The 20759-nt window shown below is 47.0% G+C and overlaps 1 protein-coding gene across 2 annotated transcripts in view; it reads left to right on the forward strand.

The window, feature by feature from the left end:
- Positions 1-20759, forward strand: part of CRHR2 (corticotropin releasing hormone receptor 2) — a 1806030-nt gene that overhangs the window by 1522745 nt on the left and 262526 nt on the right. For both annotated transcript variants that reach the window (XM_069211048.1, XM_069211050.1), the window contains one exon: positions 4785-4870. In XM_069211048.1, coding sequence (XP_069067149.1) covers positions 4785-4870 — 86 coding nt within the window. The remainder of the gene's footprint in view (positions 1-4784; positions 4871-20759) is intronic.

A 20759-nucleotide genomic window follows, 5' to 3' on the forward strand; every position in this document is an offset into this window, starting at 1 on the left:
TGGTGCTTTACTCCGCCAAAGACGTTAAGAGTATAATAGGACCTCAATTCCTTTCAAAACATTACTATATGTTCTTCTTTCATAAGTTCAAAGGCAAGTTGCCTCACAGATTAGCCCCATTTACAAAAAAAATCGATATCATTTTTAAGGTTCTGCTTCACTATGGGCCATACGTATGAAAACTGGAGCTTGCGAATCGCAAATATCGATTTTTAAGAAATCGATATTTCCGAGTCGCAATTGGCCATGTAACAAAATTGCGATTCGGAATTAGCGATTTCTTAAAATTCGCTATTTGTGGTTTGTGAGGCCCATTTACCGAATCGCAATTTGCGATTTTTTTGCGATTAGGTAAAAAATCGCAAATTGCAAGAAAGTTCGAGAATGCACACCTGGAGGAGCCAGATGACATCACCAGCAGGAAATGAGTCATCCCAGGCAGTTTCAGGTGCCACACCAAAAACACGCATCCTGAGAGAGAGCAGCCCAGCCACACAGAGCAGCACTCAGCAGGAGCAGAAACACCTGAGCCAGAATGGAGACCCCAGGAACATCACAGGAGAAGCAAGAGAGGAAGCGCAAGCTTAAATTTAGTGAACAGGAGCTGGAGGTCCTGACTGAAGAGGTGGTGAGGAGCCATGACCGCCTGTTTGGGAAATCTTCACTCCAGGTTCCTGAGAGCGAAAAAGAAGGTTATGGCTGGACATTCAAGGAAAAATCTGTGCCATTGGAGTGGCACAGCGCTCCATAGAGGAGATTAAAAAAAGGTGGTACGACCTGCGCTCCCGTGCAAAGGAGAGGGTGGCAAGGAGACTTGCGGAGGCCAGGGGTACAGGTGGTGGACCACCAACCGAAGGACCATCCACACCATTGGAGGACCTGGTGGAATCCACACTCCTCCCTGAAGCTGTGACAGGGGTCCCAGACATCGACACCTCCGGTACACCGAGTACCAGCCAAGGTAAGTGCAAAGTTGTTTGTGAACCCAATATGTGTATGCACAAAAGTCCCTTAGGAATTAGCATGTAATGTGAAGTAGTGTGTGAAGTAGTCCAGTCCACATCTTAGAAGCGGCACAACAATGCATTATGGGATTTGCGGTCCACAAACTAGTACAGACAGTAGCATAACAATGTAATGAAGCATAGTGACACCCAAGATAACACAACACACACAACACCGTGTAGAGCAGTACCTGTACCTTTATTGCCATTTTCAGACAGATAATGTAACATACTGAACTGACATGCTGCATATTTTTGTTGCAGGTGGGCCAGGCCCAGCAGCCACACACAGTCCATGTGTAGCGGAGACGGACACCCATCAGCCCTCTGACACCAACACCAGTGGGTCCCTCCACATCTCCACTGTCCGCCGCAGGCCCAGGGCACTACCACTGCCAGACTTCAGCCGCGACTCGGATGTGCAGCAGGAAGGGCCAAGCACACCGTCTGCACCAGACAGGCGCAGCCAGATTCTGGAGGGCAGGGGTCAGCCAGCACCACGCAGGAGTGCAACAGAGTCCCAGCAGCAACCTCATGAGGCAGATGAGGGTCCGTCCTTGTTCGGGGGCCTTGAGGCTGCTATGTTGCAGCAGCAGTTCCTGCAAAACAAGCGCATACTTAGTTTGGACCGGAACCTGCGAGTCCACAACAGACACATGATGGGCCTGCATCGGCAACTGGACGCACTGAATACCAACATTACACAGTTGCGTAAGGGACAGGTGCAGGCTTCTGAGGACACTAGGGACCTAACTAGTGCAGTCCATGACCTCTGCCAGGAGCTGCACCATGAAAGGGTTAGCCGGCGCAGACAGGAACACAGGTTCCGGACAATGTTTGGCAGCTACTGCAGGTCCTCCAACAGGATGGCGAACTCATCTGCACTAACCGCCCGTCGCACAGTGGCGGCACAAGTGGAGGCTGCACACACCAGCAGGGAGGTTGTCCAGGGCCTTGTGCACGTCACAAATGTGATTGAACATGTCATGAGACAGAGATCTGCCACTCCCAGTGAGGTAGCCTTGGGGGACACTGAGGACAGTTCATACCTCAGTAGTGTTGCCGTACCTGCTGCAGACACCAGACGGCGCAGTACCAGGCGCAGCACTGCCACTGAAGGTGACATTCAAGGTGCCAGTGAGTTAACTGGGCACCCGAGTGGTGTGCGTGGGAGGAGAAAGTGACTCTTGCCGCCATTACACTGCTGTTGCCACTATGATGGAATAGTGCGTGGCTCAGTTCATTTGTTAATTTGGGTTTCTTACATCACCTGTTTACTTTATTTATCACTCATTTATTACCTGGCGTAAGGTAATAAATTTATATCACTACAGGTACAGTTGTCAGTGGATTTTTGTTATTCATACTCACGTCTGAAATGGCTGTGTGTGATGTCGGCACGCCTTTGCCTTCCCTCTGCTGCACTGGTCCTGTCTGCTGGCTGTAGAGGTGGTATGGGATCGTCATCCTCTTCTGATTAAGTGTCATTGATTTCTATAGGTATGCCCCTGGTTGTAGCTATATTGTGCAAGATTGCACAAGTAGCCACTATTCTACATGTGGTTTCTGGACTGTACTGTAGTGCCCCTCCACTTTTGTGGAGGCAACGGAAGCGACTCCAAATGTGCACTCCACAACGTTGCGGGTTGCCCTGTGTGCTGCATTGTATCTCCGTTCTGCTGGTGTTGTGGGATTGAGGTAGGGTGTCATCATGTAGGTGCACACTGCGTAGGCACTGTCTCCTGGAAGGGACAGAAGGTGTGATGAGTAACTGAGCCATCTGACATGGGTTCGCCATCTATGCACCAGTGTACAGAGTGACATTACCTAGTAGATATCCTTCACCAAACTCCCCAGCTAGCAGTCTTGTGTGAATGCCGCTGTGGCGAAAGATGTACGAATCATGTGTGCTCCCTGGGTACCTGGCCACGAGATCAGTTATGATTTAGGAGGCATTGCATACCATCTGTAAATTCATGGAATGTTGGTATTTATGGTTTTGGTACACATACTCTGTGGCTGGTGGTGGACAGATTGCCACATGTGTGCCATCTATGGCACCTAGGACGTGGGGGAACTGTGCTATCTGGTAAAACTCTATTTTTGTCTGCTGTATTTCCTGTGGGGTGTGGGGGAATCTGATGTACTGTTGGAGTTTGCTTAGCATGGTTTTGATAAATGCATTGAAAAATCTGGAGAGGGTACTCTGTGACACCCCCCCCAGCCGCTGCTATCACCCCTTGATAGCTCCCTGAGGCGAGTAGGTGTAGGGAGCATAATACCTGTACATGGGTGGGTATGCTGTGAGTCCTTAGTGTTCTGCGCTGCAGTATGGGTTGTAGCTCAGCTATCAGATCAAGTATCATGGCTGCGTTCAACCTATACCTCTCAAATATTTCCTCCTCTGTCAGGTCAAATAGTGTAATGCGCACTCTGAAAATGCGCTCCTGTCTCCTCCTCCCTCTCCTCAAACCTGCCAAGATCCTCATCCTCCTCACCATGACGTATAGTGCAGCCATTGTGGAAAAGAGTCTGAGGCATTCTGGGCCTCTTTATATAGGTTGCACCTGGTTACCACCTGGTTTCACTTAGTGGTATTTTGCATGTGCAAATTGCCATTCTGCGAAAAATCGCAAATTGCGATTTTTTGATGCATCTATTTGCGACTTGGATTTTGCGAATCGCTTTTTGCGCCTCAGAATTTCCTACTGGAAATACCGAATCGCAAAATGCGACTCGCAAAACCAGGTCGCACCGCAAAAAAACGCAATTTTTGCGATTTCTTCTTTTTGGTCTGCGAATGCCTTTCATGCATCGCAGACCAAGTTTTTGCACTCGCAAACGGCCGATTTTTGCGATTCGCACCGTTTGCGAGTGCAAAAACATTTCATACATCTGGCCCTATGTCTTTTATATATGTAGAGGGTGAAGGTCATTGACTGTATGGTGAGTTGTCCACCGAACTGCAGAGTCCAAGAAGCCTATCTCATCTGGCATCTTGACTGAATACTGCCCACCATACTTTAAGACACCCGCAAGGCAGGAATCTTCCCTGAGCTGTCATCATGTTTGATACCCTCCAAACAGAAACATTTTTAGTTTTTTTACAATAAGCTCTCAAAGCAAAAATGTATTTTTGAAGAACAAATATCAATGACACAGTTGCCCAGGAGGTTTACCCTCATTCATATGGGTCCTTAGGGGATTTCTCTGCCTAGGACTATCCAATCTAGTGACAGGCACCTCTTCCTAATTAGAATGAGTTGAATGTCACAACCCCTTGATGGGCCTATGATAGATAAGCTATCAATTTAGAGGCTCACACAGGTGGATCTAGTGGAGGCACCCATGCTAGAAACCCTGCACTCCCCCATCTCCAAATGGAGTGGGAACTGCAGCATTTGGTGTGGCAGGAGTAGTGCCAATTTAAGATGGTCTTCCCACTCCCCGAAACTGTAACTGACCCCACTGACTTGTGGCCTGTATAGGTTCTGTGAATTAAAGCTGCTACATTAAATATTATACTGTGAAACCAAAACAACCTGCAATTATACTCAACTGGTTGTGTGTGTTTTCTAGAATTGTGCCAGAATTTAAAATGAATTGGACTTAAATTGAATCACTCTTATTTCTAAATTATCAACTTGCTTTTCAAGCATAATAAATTATCTATTATTTTTGATTGTCGAAAACATTTAATTCATAGCTCATCCTATTGTATGTCATTGTTGATTAAATTTGTATAATTGATTTATCCTATTGTTCTGTTTTCTCTTTCAGATAAATTTTGTGTTTTTGTTTAATATAGTAAGAATTTTAATGACAAAACTGAGAGCTTCAACTACATCTGAAACAATACAATATAGGTAAGATGTCAATGTATTTAATTGTGTTTCCATTTATACAGTTGTTTGTTCAGTGCTCTTTACAGGGACTTGCAAAATGATCAGTAATTAATTAATTGATCATTAAAGGTAAGTAAAATACAAATACATATATGAAAAATAGGGAGAGCGAGCAATGAACATGATAATAAACTATTTTAAAAGTGTGTTAAAACAAAAGATGGAAAGAAACATCATAATTTGCCTGGCCAGAGAGTGAATTGACAGAATATATAAAGTGCGCATGAAGGTATTGAAACTGTAAAAAAAGGTTCAAGGAAAGCAAATTGTACAAACGCATTGGTTGATAATGTGAAATAAACATCTGACTTCTGAGGAGTCGTAGATAAAGGAACACATAGAAACATAACACAGAGGAATAGAAACTGAAACTAGAAGGTGACTCAGAGCATATTAAGATTATCAAAATTAGTTGAAAATTATAATTTATAGGTAAATCAATGAAAAATGACAATAGATTATATCACCCTAGATTTGGCAAGAGAAAAACATAATTAGGGCTACATTGTTCCGATAAAGAAAAAGTAATGTAGATTTAAGAGGAGGACAGGGGAACCTTATATCTGTTTTAAAGTGGCTTAAGTCAAGATACTAAGGTACTCTTTGTGTTTCCACTCCCCACAGACAAACTGATGATTAAACATCAGTAGAATTTGAAAGATAAACTGGGAAAAAATGTCCCTTTTTGCTTAGTCAACCCCATTTTTAAATTCATTTTAGTGCTGATTTTTAAACTTCACACTGGGGCACTGCTGTCCAGTCCCAATTGTATGTCCTCTGAAATGTAAAAAATGAAAAAATGGACTAATCCCTTTTTGACATTTAACCCTCCTACAAGGTCATATTATATGTTGTAGAAACTACACCCATTTATTTTCCCCTGTGGGCTGCAACACTTATTATGCCATCCACTAATATGAGTAAAACATGGTTGCAGACCTACCAGTGTCACTTAATAGCTGCAATCCAACCTGTGAATTAATCCTTTTTGACACAGAAAATTCCATCTTAAAAAATATGAATACTCCACCCCTATATATGCCTTGCTGAACCATTTTTTAAATATTTATTTGAAGCCCCTTCCTATGGTGAAGTTGGATTAGCAATCTGGTTTTAGGAAAAGTAACTTTTTGAAAGTTTGCGTGTCCCTGCCTAAAGCTCCTGTGGGCTCGTTTACATCAGCCTGCTAACACCTGCCCAGTCATTGTTTGACCTTAATGAGGTTTGAAGAACTCTCACTGAGTAGGGAAAGTTTAGGAAGGTGTTTTTTGATCCCCTTGCAGGCAGATCAGTTAGGGTGATCAAGGAAGTTCATTAACTTGTAAAGGGTATACCTTGTTATAGGTAAATTAGGGTGAAACCTAGCTAGGGGAGCCCTTTGTCCCCTAGCTAAGCTGAGTTATACCCAGTGGGTGTGGAGCTCCACTCAGGACCAGTTTTGGGTGACCACAGAAGAGGGGGCTTCCCATTTCTGTGGTCACACCTGTGAGTGGGCACACATACTCTGCACACTGGAGAAAGGGTTTCCCAATCTTCAATTTTAGGAATATGGTGCACAGTGAGAATATATATAGAATCTGCTGAAATGGTAGATAGGGCTGCCCTTGGGAACTTTTATCACATTGCTTCGGCAGGAGCAAGGAATTACCCACACACTAGCTAGTACACACCATAAATTTGTATCCTCAGGGCACTGCCCTCAGAACACTCTCTGGACCTGTGGAAGAACTGCAACTACTATTTGAGGCCTGTGAGGAGAATACCTGGAGGCCTGGGTCTGCTCACAGTTGTACTATGGACAAAGAAGGAGGCTCCAAGGATCTGTTGGCTGACCTCCTGTGTGGTTACTGGGACTGAACATGTTGCAACGGCCTCTTTCAAGTTCCCAGGTGTCCAGTAGTAACTGAATCAAGACTGGACTCTGATGGTGGCCTCTCTGGAGTGGGTCTTGACCACCAAGTGCTGATTCAGAGGTACTGCAACATTTGGATGTGTCTTCTCTCAACAACACTGAAAAGCTGAGACTTAAAATATTTTTGGTCTTCTCAACCTCCAGAGGATTGCCACCATCCACCCAGGTAATTTGCCCAAAGTTTGACTGCGCTTGGCTGAAGAAACAGGTTTCCACCACTTGAAGGATCTCCTCAGCAGCCATTTGAGTGGGTACTTGGAGAAGATGTCCTGCTTTGTAGAACACATCATCAAATGCAGACTGCAAACTTATCCACGTTGGGGTTCTGAGCTCTGAAAAAGAGATTAAGGCGCAGATTTACTAGCGTTTTGTGTCAGGGTTGCCTAACTTTTTATATTCAGCCCTGTTGTAAAATGTATATCTGCATTTACTATGGCATGCAAAGACCGATTTGCATGACTTTGTGCGGCTCAGTAAAAATAGAAAGTAACCAAATACTGTGCATCGAGCTGTTTTGCATTAGTGTGCATTGACAGGCATTCCATGGGTGGAGCACGGGCGTTCCGCTGTATCCACCTGCGAATATTTATGCAAAGCTGGAGTTACTAAAGTCAGTAAACCAGGATTTGCGCCAACATGGTGCGCCTACCAGAGGGAGGCATAAAAAAGAGAAATATCTTCATTTCTCATCATTAGTTCATCTTTCCATGTGTGCTGAATTTTGCTGAACAGATCGAATTTGAAATATGCCTCTAAGGGTTGTTTTTCTGCCCCTTCTGCACAAAAGCAATCCTACCCACAATCCAGGCATCCTTATGCCATGGGGCATGTGTGTCTGCATTGGTGCTAGGCTGCCTGAAGTGCCCCAGCTCTGTGAAAGAGCAGAAGTGTGCTGTATCTCAGTAGATATGGTGCATTTCTGCTTTCTTCCTGTCATAAAATGCAGCACTCCCTTGCTGAATTGCATGAAAGAATAGTAAAACTGACCACAAGTTCAAACGTAAATATTTTGACTGGGGGAAGATGTCAAAAGTATTCAATCGATTAAAGGAGTTCTGTTGGTGCAAACTTCAAATTCTCCTGATCTGATCTTTTCCTGGCAAAACCACCAGTATCAGAGTGACCTTGTCCAATGGCTATCTGGCTTTGATAAGACTTAATGTGATACAGCCTGTAACCTTGCCCCCCCGGAGGATTTTGACCTCCATTTCATAGACCAAGGGCCTGGTTTAGATCTTTGGGGTAATGGTCCCACCGTCAACTTTTCCACTGAAAACTCATCCACCGCTGCAATGGTCCACCAGCTGTATTTAGATTTTGACAGTCCCTTAGATGAACGCCTACATTCAAACCGCTATATCTAACAAGAAACACTGCCTGCCTCAACTGCACCATATGGAAAAGTGGCTGACGGCAGGTCCCCAAACACCTTTCTCGCTGTGCAGATTTGGATGTGCCTTTCCGCCAAGAAAAAGTGGCGGTCCAACCTCCATGTTTAAGTTGGAAGAGTGGAGGGGGAAAGGAGGTGAAAACTCTCCTTTTGTCCCCATTTCACCCTGTTTTCAACTGGACATGACTGGACAGCACCTGCTGTCGCTGCTGCCACTGACCTATGAAGAAAACACAACCCCCCCATAGCTGGACTAGAAGGTAGGGGCACCACATTGGCAGGGTACATTGGGTGGGCAATGCACAGATGGTCTGGACCACCTCAGGCATAGACAAGTCACAGTCATTTTTTTAAAATCACTGTGACATGTATATGTCATGTGGCATTTGTGTCACACATGGCCGGGGAACACACAGCACACCACACATATCGCACTCATACACAACTGTCATTGGAGTGGCATAATTCATGGCAAAATTAATGCTGGCACCACAATGAAAGTACAGTCACACTGGGCAATGGTGTCCATGTGTGTGCATTGCAAGGGGACCTGTACAGGTGGGTTTGTGCTATCTGTCATGTATGTGAGTATGTACGTGTATGTCTGTGTGTGTGGATTGGCTGTTGGAGAGAGCTGTAGTGGGTGATTTAGTTGTGTCCGTATGTATGTCACTTACATGTGAGATCGATGTTGCTGAGTATGTTGTACTGCTGTGACACATTCAGGTGAGTGTTGTTGTGTGGCAGACATTGTCATGATGTGTGTAGTGCTTGTGTGTGAGTGTGTTTGTGTAGCTGAGTGTATAATTGTGTTGTTTGGGGGGCGTGGCCGGGCCACGAAACAAGATGGCGCTTAGAGCGAGAGCTCCGCGCCGAGGCGGTCCCGGAGGGGTGACGGGGGCGAGAAGACAGCCGGACAACACACCGGGTTCGGTGCCCCTCCACCCCTACAACAGCGGCGACACGGAACCATGTCCGGGGACCCCGTAGGAGCGGGACGCAAGGCAGTAAACTCGCGACTCGCCCCAGGCCGATAAGGCCTGGAAAAAGGGGGCGGAGTCGCGTCTTCGGAAGACCGCTGACGGCATGCCCGTAGCAGCAAGGAGCAAGCTGAACAGGCCGCAGGGACTGCGGGAGTCGTGACGACCCGCATCCATCTCCCTACAACGCCAACAAACACCCGTGGACCTTCCCCCCCCCCCCACAGGGAGACGGGAAGACACAGCAAAGGGGTGCGGCCCCTTCGACAGCCGGGAGAGAAACCCAAAGAGAGGTAGGATCGAATCTCTTCAAAATAAGAACGGCATCGCCGGAGGCAGAGGCACGACTTCTCTCCTCTTTTCCATCACAGAGGGACAACAAAAACCCTCCCGCTGAGATAATAAACTTTCTCCCCCCCCCCTCCAGACAACTAATACTGAGGAGGGCAGAGGGGCACGACGGGAGGCACGTGGAGGCGAGGGGACGAGAGGGGTGAGCGACTGGGGGGGCACCGGGGATGAGGAGAGCCAAGAGAATAGAGATACAGGAGAAGGGAGTGGACTGACATCAGTGTACGCCACCGAACATCTATATCCTTATCGGAATCTACGGAGGGAATCTCGGGCCCCACGTGGTCAGACTCTGTAGACAATTGAGGCGATGCCCGGCAACAAACCGAACCATAAACCTGTCAGCAAGCCTGCACGACAACTATTATTCTCAGAAGCGCTACAACACAAACGCCTAACCCCCACGAAGATAAACCCTCAAACATCGCCACCTTTAAACGAGTTCACCACTATGCCTGATAAAGATCAATCCACGACTATGGACAGGATACTACAAGAGATCACCACCGTCAGCCGCCGCATAGAGGGGATGGACGCCTCTATAACTTCATTGACACTAGAAACCAAATCCATGCGATCTGACATTGCCGGCTTTCAATCTAGAGTGACAGGGCTAGAACAACGCATGGGATCACTAGAGACGCAGATTAACACGTCTCAGGTGCGAGAACAAGACTTCATCTACCTCAGGAGCAAACTAACGGACATGGAGGACAGGAGCCGGAGAGACAATATCCGCATACTTGGGATCCCGGAAAACGAAGAAGGCTCGGATATGCAGACTTTTCTGACCTCCACTCTTCCAAAAATGATTCCATTGGACTTTGACCCGCCGCTAGAATTCCAACGGGCACACAGGATAGGCCCAAAACGCTCTGACAACTCCTCAAGGCCCCGCCCAATCATCGCATGCTTGCTGCGGCATAATCAAACCCGACAAATACTCCAAGTAGCACGCAACCACGGCCCTTTCCGAATAGACCAGCACGAGATCCGAATAACCGCCGATTACTCCAAGGAAACCAACGAACGTAGAAAGGCTTTCCTAGCCCTACGACCCCGGCTTCGCAAACTAGAGATGAAATACGCTCTCTTTGACCCTGCAAGAATGTGGGTTACAAAAAATGGAGTATCCAAGGACTTTTATAACCCCGACGAATTGAGACTCTTCCTTGACTCTTTCCAATCCCAGCCTATGGACTCTTACAACACAGACAGTGAGCACGACATTGCAGGAGGCAGTGATAGGGTCGAAACCCCCCACTTGGGAATAGAACAGGTGAAGACGGCTCTACACGACACCGGAGCCAGTCATAGAGGTAGAGACATGGAGAGACTAACTAGATCATATGATGACAGGGGTCAGATTTTACACGCAGTAGTAACCCACACCCAATTATCGGAAAGAGACAAATCCCGCTCCCCTTTAAAGCTTACAACTGGGTCTTCTTGAGAAGGTAACGCGACAAGACGACTTATGGGACTATCGCCAGAGAGTCGAAAATAACAACTATAGACTCCGCGGAAGGATGAGTACCTTTCCAGATCATATGTGTATTACTATTGTAATTGTCTAAGACTGCTAGTATCAATGTTAAAACCAGATACATGAAAAATATATGCTCTTTATGACTAGAGCCGAGGCCCTGTAATGGAAACTACCAGTAAATCGTTATTTGCCCTCAGTACACAACAGATGACGATTACTAGAACAGGGATCAGACCCCACCAACTCACTGTATGTTGAATAAGGGCCCGGTCCCGACCCTATAACCCTATAACAAGGGAACAAGGTAACAGGGGCATTAAACAGATAACAAAAAATAAACACTAATTAACTATCATGGAACTTACCTCACATTCCACACACTACAAAGTATCTCATGGTAGTAAACAACAAAGTATGTGAAACTTCCCTAATACACACCACACTCGACCAGCGCCGACATTAGACCCGTTTAGCCCCCATTATCACCCCAAGGGATGGGACTAGACAACGTAAAGATAAATTAATTCCAATACAGGGACACACAATACGATATAACCTGAAACATATCAAAGCTCCCACTACTTGACTTTACCTTATTCTACAATAAGAAACTGGGGGAAAAAAAAAAAAAAAAAAAAAAGAAAAATAGAACACGAGGACATAATACAACATACTACCGCATAACAAAGCGAAATATTAGGACATTCTACACTGCCACTCCACACCACATTATAACATCACAATGTAAATTATAAACTATTAGCTATTCTTTTCCCCAGATGTTCGTACCTACCCCCATCCTAATCATTATTACTATCTTAAACTATCACCAACAACAGAACGACTATGATGGTGGCACATACCAAGCAAGACCTTAGTAGGTCAGTATTATGATGTAATAATACACGGCAAGGAGTTAGTAATAGGATGAGATACGCACTATCCTCGCGTAACCCGGGGCTCAGATACACTCATTACCTATCCTACGATTAATAGAGAGACGTTTGGCATAATGGCTCCTAACATGATAATGTGATAAGATGTCAGGATATGTTATGTTGATCAACCTAATATGTCATTGAACAGTCGTAAGGCGAGATGAGACGAGGCAGCGTTATAGTTGAAAAGAAATGCTCAGGAAGTATTATATTATACTGTATATTGGTATCTTTATGTACCCATGCATACGCGAGAACTATAATACTCTGTTTGAGCTCTCTCTCTCCCCCCCCTCCTCTGCCCTGCCCCCCCCTCCCCTCGCCAGCCGGTCTCGGTCTTTCTGTCTGCCCAGTCCCTACTTTAATTTACGACCCTATCTTATGAACTCCTAAACACCCTACGATACCATACAACATCAAGTACCAGGCACAACATCCTAAACACCATACCACATCAACACCCGACACCCCCTCCCTCCTCTCCAGCGCCGCTCAGGTACTATAATTATTAACCGATCATTACTTCTGCCAATATACACTTTAGTTATATAACTAATACACTAGCCACTAATCACCGATGAACAGACCCACTTCCCGATACATAAACATAAGCACTGCTGTGTGCCCCCCCCCCCCACCCCTCCTTATCACCGACATATCGATAACTGGCTGTCTGCTATTTCCTCCCTTCGCCCCCCCCCGATCGAGACCGCCCGACGGCACAAGAGCTCCGAGAGAAATCGGTCCCGCCGTTTACAGACCTAACGAACGAAGGAGGTTGGACTCCTAACCTCCCTCATCCCTACCCTTCTCCACTTCTTCCCCCAAATTGCACGCTCTCTTGCTGTACTCTCAATCTCAACTTCAGCACACGCATCCATTCCTTTCCCCCCCTTCTCCCTCTTTTCTTCTCCCTTTCATTTCTCCTTGCCTTCTTTTTCCCTCATATTTCCCCTCCATCTGGCTCTTGTCCTACTTATATTACCTCTCTTCCTTCACCCTCTCCTCTCTCTTCTCTTTCTTCTCCAGAGGATTCCCTTGGCCTCCACCAGCTCCTAACCCCCGTATAAAATAAAATAAAATAAAACACCGTATCATATCGAAACATAACTCCCACTCTAACTACTAAGTCAATACCTCCCACAGGGTGCTTACTTACTCACAATTATCCAATATGTCGAAGCCCCACCCTCAAGCGACGCGACCATTACGCATACTCTCTTGGAATGTACACGGCATGACGAGCTATGTTAAGCGGAAAAAGATACTGTCCTATTTTCAATCCAAAAAAACAGATATAGCCCTGATTCAAGAGACACACCTTGACACTCTGGAATCCAGTAAACTTAAACGGGATTGGGTAGGGAGGGTTGCCTTCAGCTGCCGTCCAACGAGTCAGGAATCTGGAAGTAACGGACCCCGCAAATGTGGAGTGGCGATACTAGTGCGTAAATCCCTCCCGGTCACTATCATTAAAACCTGGAATGATACGGAAGGAAGGTATATATTTGCTAAATTAAAACTAGGGGACACTGTTTTATGCGTGGGATCCGTTTACGCACCAACCGGCCCAAAACGCCCATTCCTTCTACAGCTAAATCGCCTCCTGACAGAAATCGGAACTACTCGATACATAATCGGGGGAGATTGGAATCTCGTCCAAGACGCCATAATGGATAGGACAGGCCCTGTCGATGTATGTAACAATCACGACAGAGCGCTTCTGACAGACCTGACCACTGACGTCGGTCTGGTGGACTGCTGGAGAATACAACACCCGAAAGATAAGGAATATACTTTCTTATCCACCGTCCATGGCACCCAATCGCGTCTTGATTATTTCTTAGTATCACACACTGTAATCCCTCATGTACAAGACACCTGTATCCTAGATAGTGGGCTCTCAGATCACTCCCCAATACTAATCCGGATCCAGGTGGGACTCTCCTTCTCTGGTCGTAAACCATGGCGATTGGCTGTACACAGATATCGCTCTCCACAAGGGAAGGAACAATTAAAAGCTCATGTAACCACATACATGGCCGAGAATTCAGGCACTGTATCCTCAAAAAGGATCCTATGGGCGGCAGCAAAAGCAACCCTAAGAGGGAATATGATGCGAGATGCAGCACTGGCCAACAAAGACAGAATAGCCCGCCAAACCACCTTAGAGACCATGATACGGGACCTCACTAAACAATATACCGCCCAACCATCCCCTAGGCTGCGACACGCCTTAGAACAGGCCCGCATGGCACACAATGAACTCTATACATCTCAGGCGGAATACGCACTGCAAAAATTGCGAGGCCGCCATTACGAACAAGGGGAAAAAGCAGGTCGCCTCCTAGCGGCGCAGCTCCGACAAAGAGAGGCAGCCTCTGCCATTGCGGCCATAACATCTTCTTCAGGAGCAGTGCTAACTCGCCCACAAGACATTGTAAACGAGTTCGCCAAGTACTACCGACATTTGTACACTCCTGAAACAACGACAGATCAAACACAAATGGAGACATTCCTTGCCGCGGCCAATCTACCCCGTCTGTCTGAGGCAGGCAGGGCCCTCTTGGACGGTAACATAAGCAAAGAAGAGATAACCCAAGTTATAACAAGCCTCCCCTACCATAAATCACCAGGAGAGGACGGATTCCCTGCGGAATTCTATAAATGGGCTGGGGAGGAGGCAATAACCGCAGTACATGAAGCACTGACGGAAGCATGTCAAGAAGGCTCCCTGGGCGCTCTATCCAATAAAGCCACGATTGTCATCTTGCCTAAGCCAGGGAGGGACCCCCTTCTTTGCGGCAGTTACCGTCCTATCTCCCTTTTGAATGGGGATGTCAAACTCCTAGCCAGTGTTCTAGCAGCGCGGCTCCGCAAGGTGATACCATCGTTGATTCACAATACCCAAGTAGGATTTGTACCAGGCCGTACCTCCAGAAATCATATGCGAACTCTTTGCCATACACTGTTAGAATCCATACAATTACCTGACGAAGCCCTAGCCCTGTCCCTAGACGCGGAGAAAGCATTCGACCGCATTGAGTGGCCCTACCTATTCACAACCATGAAGCATTTTGGCCTGGGGGAACAATTTATCTCTAAAGTACGTTTATTATATGACCACCCCACAGCACAGGTTAACTGTGGGGGCATCATGTCAGACCCATTCCCTATCGGAAGGGGCACACGCCAGGGATGCCCCTTGTCGCCACTTCTATTTTTATTGGCCATGGAACCCCTAGCTGCCACCATACGAAATTCTCACCAAATAAAAGGGATCCATATCACCGGGGGCATAACCAAAATATATCTCTACGCAGACGACATTCTGTTAACAATGTCCGATCTAGAAACCTCGCTCCCAGCACTACTTTCCACTATAGAAGACTTTGCATCCCTATCCGGATATCGGGTAAACTGGGATAAAAGTGAGGCACTACCATTATCCCGCATAACGACGAGGGCAGCGATACATGGCCTTCAATTCAAATGGACCCCGACTCGCCTTAAATATTTAGGAACGTTTATTAACAGAGGTCTAGAACATATGGTCAGGGACAACATAGACCCCCTTATATCTAAAATGAAACAAGACTTTGCCAAATGGTCCCTACTAGGCCTGTCCATGTGGGGCAGGACACAGGCGGTCAGAATGGTCACCTTACCACGCTTCACATACGTGTTAGGCATGCTTCCCCTACAGATACCTCTTTCCTCACTCCGATTAATAGACGCATCCATAAGGGCCTTCGTCTGGGGCTCCTCACGCCCAAGACTGAAACCTGCAATAATACTGGCACGACGGCTCTACGGAGGATTAGGACTACCCTCGGTAGAACAATACTCTCTGGCCCTCCAACTCTCACAGCTTATATATACGCTTCCGGATATAGCCGATCCACCGCAATGGGTGATCACAGAGAAACTCCTATATGGACAGTATACGGAGATGGGAGGAACATACGCCAACCACGTTCCCTTAACTAACCCCATCCTCAAGGCTACAAACACAGCGTGGTGTAGAGCCCATCGACTACTAGGAGTACACCCCTCCCTGCATACTCAGGCTCCCATAGCAGGGAATAAAAGCATTAAAATAGGAGGGACTATTCTCAGATGGCCCCAATGGTCCGACGCAGGTATTCACAATATATCTCACATAATAGATGGAGATAGCTTCCGCACATTCGCCTCCCTCCAGGAAGAATTCGGTATCCAAAGTAACCAGGAGTGGCGATATCTACAGCTCAAACACTGTATGCGGAGAACATTAGGAACCCCCCCGTGGCTGCTCAAAACCTCACCCATCGTCACCTATCTTCAGAAATGGGGCCGACAAAAAGGCGTCTTGGCTGGCCTCTATGCCGAATTAACTAACCACCTTTACTCCCAGCCTTTACTTGAACGACTACGCTTAAAGTGGCAGGACATACTAGAGATAACCTACACGGACGAAGAATGGCCAGACATACTAGAAGCCCTCGACAGGGGCGTACGTGAAGCACGCCGGAAATTTTGCCTATTTAAAATCCTTCAGGGATGGTACTGGACCCCCGTTAAACTTTTCAGGGCAGGGTTGATACCTCACGCGAACTGTTGGAGATGCACAGAGCCATATTGCGACCAACTTCATATCTTATGCCACTGCCCCACGGTACAGTCACTATGGGACGCGGTACGCCTCGCCTTATCGGACTTCATACAGATACCAAAACCGACCCCACCAGCATTTATCATTCTACATGACATTCGCCCGTATCCCTCCCTATCGCGGGCACATAAACGATTAATCCATACGGCGCTAGCCACGGCCAAAATATGCATACTCCGGCACTGGAGATCTAGCATTGCCCCCACACCCATGGAATGGATGATGACCATGTATCAAACGGCTACCCATGAACGAGTGATTTATAACCTACAGGACCAAGCAGAACAGTTTGAGGAGGTCTGGCGCCCATTCTTGAAGAGACCATGAAGCGGCTGGTGGATGACCAACGGATGATCAATGTTCAATGATCAATGATTAGGGAATATTGATTACCAATCACCCTCTGAGAATCCTAGACTCCGGAAACACATTTAATCTCCTATTGCCCCCTCTCTCTCTCCCTAACTACGCTATCCTCTCTTCTCTCTCTCTTTTTTCTCTCTCTTTATCAATCCACAGGCCTCTAATTTTGCCACACGCCCGAGACCCTGAACTACCCAACACAGTAATACAAGTCGCTTCCTAACACAAACAAGGACTGAGAAATCAACTCATATAAGATGTAGACACTCTCTAACCGACCTTACCATACCTATCATACATATTATCTACCCCTAGATAATAACTTGCTACAGACGGAGAAGTACAGAACGATCTACTCTTAGGCCTGAACAAGCTAGTCTCAGGATACAAAGACCCCCCGCCTACCTCGAGTCTCTTCATTCTACATTCCCCGCGATTACCTTTCCTCTTTCTCCCTCTTTCTTTCCCTTCCCTCCCCCTCCCCATTTCATATGACTATTTTGCCTCTCCCCTATACCAAGACCAACCCCTCCTACACAACCCTATCCTCGCTCCCCCTCCCTTTACCACCCCCCCTCACCTGTTTTTCACCCTTCTTCAAAATAAGGGTACACAACTTAACTATGCCATTGGGAATTTTTACTTACCTGACAGTACATGCATATATGCTTACAATGGAAATAATTGTGGTAAACGAACAAAAACAATGTTTTGAAAGCTAAACAGTTTGTTTATATGCTGTATGTACCGCCTTATATATTCTTAATAAAACTTTTGAAACTTAAAAAAAAAAAAAAATAATAATAATTGTGTTGTTTGCTCTGGTTGTGTCATATGTGGCTCCAGTGTCAATGCTGTGTGCATGTTGCATCATGGATGTATGTTAATATGTGCTTTCGGCATGTAGGGTTTGTGTTGTGTTGGAATGGCATGGGTTAGTGTGTGTGTATAGTGTATTGTGTAATGGAGGGGTACACATATGGCTAAGGACAGTAGCCCTCATTATGACATTGACGGTAAATTCCACTTACCGCCACGCTGACTTCCGCCAACATACCACCGCCGCCTCGGGCATCCGTTCACCATATTATGACACACACACACCAATCTGTCACTATTCAGCCACATACACAATTCTGCCACACCAAAGGTCAGTGATAAACTGGCGGTAACCAAACCCACACTGTTACGCCAACAGAACAACGCCCATCACATTATGACCCACAAATCAGTACAGTGGACATTAAATGGCGGTAAACCATTGGCGGTACATACCGCTGCGCTCAAAATACACACACAAAAACAAAACAACACTACATTGGACAATTTAAATAACACCCACCTGACACCCATATGCACACCACACCCACACACCCACACCACTATAAAACACCCACCCACATTACCCACAACCCTTTACCATAACAAACAATTGGCACGAGACAGACACCATGACCACAGACAAGACCAGAGCCTCACACCACTATCACCTATAAACCACCGACGCACTCCACATCACACACCCCAACACATCACCCTATATACCCTCATCCACCCAACTCACACAACACCCATGACACCACAAAGACACCGCCAATTCTCAGAGGAGGAGCTAAGGGTCATGGTAGAGGAAATTATCAGGGTAGAGCCACAGCTATTTGAAGCACAGGTGCAGCAGATATCCACAGCAAGGAAGATGGAGCTATGGTGGAGGATTGTGGACAGGGTCAACGCCGTGGGACAGCACCCAAGAACCAGGGATGAAATCCAGAAGAGGAGGAACGACCTACAGGGGGAGGTACGTTCCATTGCAGCAAGACACCAACTCGCTGTACAGAGGACTGCTGGTGGACCCCCACCTCCTCCCCAACAACTAACAACATGGGAGGAGCAAGTCTTGCCAATCATGCATCCTGAGGGCCTGGCCGGAGTAGCAGGATGACTGGACTCTGGTAAGTCAACTCACTATTACTATCACCCCCGTACCTGCATGCCATTACATACCCTCACCCTCAGTCCCATCACTCACCACCTCTCACACACCCCACCATCACATATCACTCATCCCAATGCCAAGCTCTGCATGCCATACCAATGCATGTGACCACTCACAGACTTGCATGAACACCTATCACCAAAGCATGCACACTAGAGAGAATCAGCTAGCCCACCACATACCAACCTACAAAAGTTAAAGCTGCCAGGGCAAATACAAACAAATAGGGCAACCCACTGATGCACAATATGTCACACACAGAGACAATAATACTGCATTTACATCCCCACAGGTACCCCAGCCAATGTCAGTGTCGAAGAGGTGCCAGCACTATCCAGTCCCCCCACAGAAGAGGCCCACAGTGATGACAGCAACTCTGGTCGCCTGGATCTGGATGACTAACCTGGCCTATCAGGGACCTCTGGACAGTCAGTTACCCAGGCACAGTCACACACCACCACAGAGCCTCCCACCTCAGGAAACACCACTACAGCACCAACCCAGCGTGCCCATACCTCTTTCTCCAGGACACGTCAATCAGCAGTGTGTCCACCACTACAGGGATCCCAGGGCACACCTCGCCCCCAAGACAATCAGGGACCTTGGGTCAGTGGCAGTAGGCACACCGTTCAGGGGACAAAGGCACAAGACAACAGGGACACTGGGAGGACTGCTGTGCACCAGGGGGAGGACAGGCCCAGGGAACTGACTCTCCGGGAGGCACTCACTGAGATCCTGGGAGCATACCAACATTCCCAGGATACACTGGGCCAGATCCTGGCCAATGTGCAGGAGAACAGGTGGCTGCAGGAGGGACAGTACTAGGGGATCAGGGAGGACTTGCAGGCCATTAACACCACCCTGGTCTCCATAGCAGGGGTGCTGGCAGACATGGCCAACATTATGATGGAGGCAGCCTTACAACAGTGGGCCCCGGCCACTAGCCAGACATCTGAACTGCCTTCCACCTCCGTTGCCGCTAGTTGACAGGAAGCCCTGCCACAGGACCAACAGGCCACCAGCACCCCTACCCCTGCAGAAGGTGAACCACCCCGCAAATGTTCCCTGCGATCCAGGCAGAAGCCAGACTATTGCCAAGACCACTGCCAGGAAATGAGACTCTCCTGATTGTCACCCTTGTGTCCCACTCTGTCACCCGGTCCACCTTGAACTGCCATTGCTCCCCTTCCTATGTCCCCTTGGACAATGCACCTTTGCACCAAATAGACTGGAACAATACCCTGGACTTTCCTCCATCATCACCCCATCAAAATGCACTTGCCCTCAACTTCTTAGCACTTAAATAAACACCCTTTTAAAAAATACAAGTAAGAAGTATGTCAAACTTATTTAAGTATGTATTCGTTTAACCAGGTTAAACTTTGCAATTCAAATGAACAGTAATGTTCAAATAGGAAAGACCTGTAGTTGGCTGCAGTGATCACACCAGGAGTGATGGTGGAGCACCATGATCTGCAAAAATGAGTTGACAAAGGGTACAGTAAGTGGGCATAGAAGTGGGAAATAACTGCATGCCTGTGCCAAAGATATACAAATAATTGACAATGAAATGTAAAGTAACACTGTCTTACCTGTGTATCATTGGAAGTATTGTCGAATCACTGCAGTTCTGTTGTCCTCATCCTCATCCTCTGCCTCCTCATCCTCACTGTCCACAGGGTCCACTGCTGCCACACAGCCATCTCCAGCCTCTTCCTCCTGCAGAAAAGGCACATGGCATCTCAGGGACAAGTTGTGCAACATGCCACATGCCACG

The sequence above is a fragment of the Pleurodeles waltl genome, chromosome 10 (genome assembly GCF_031143425.1).
Source record: "Pleurodeles waltl isolate 20211129_DDA chromosome 10, aPleWal1.hap1.20221129, whole genome shotgun sequence".
NCBI classification, from domain to species: Eukaryota; Metazoa; Chordata; class Amphibia; order Caudata; family Salamandridae; genus Pleurodeles; species Pleurodeles waltl.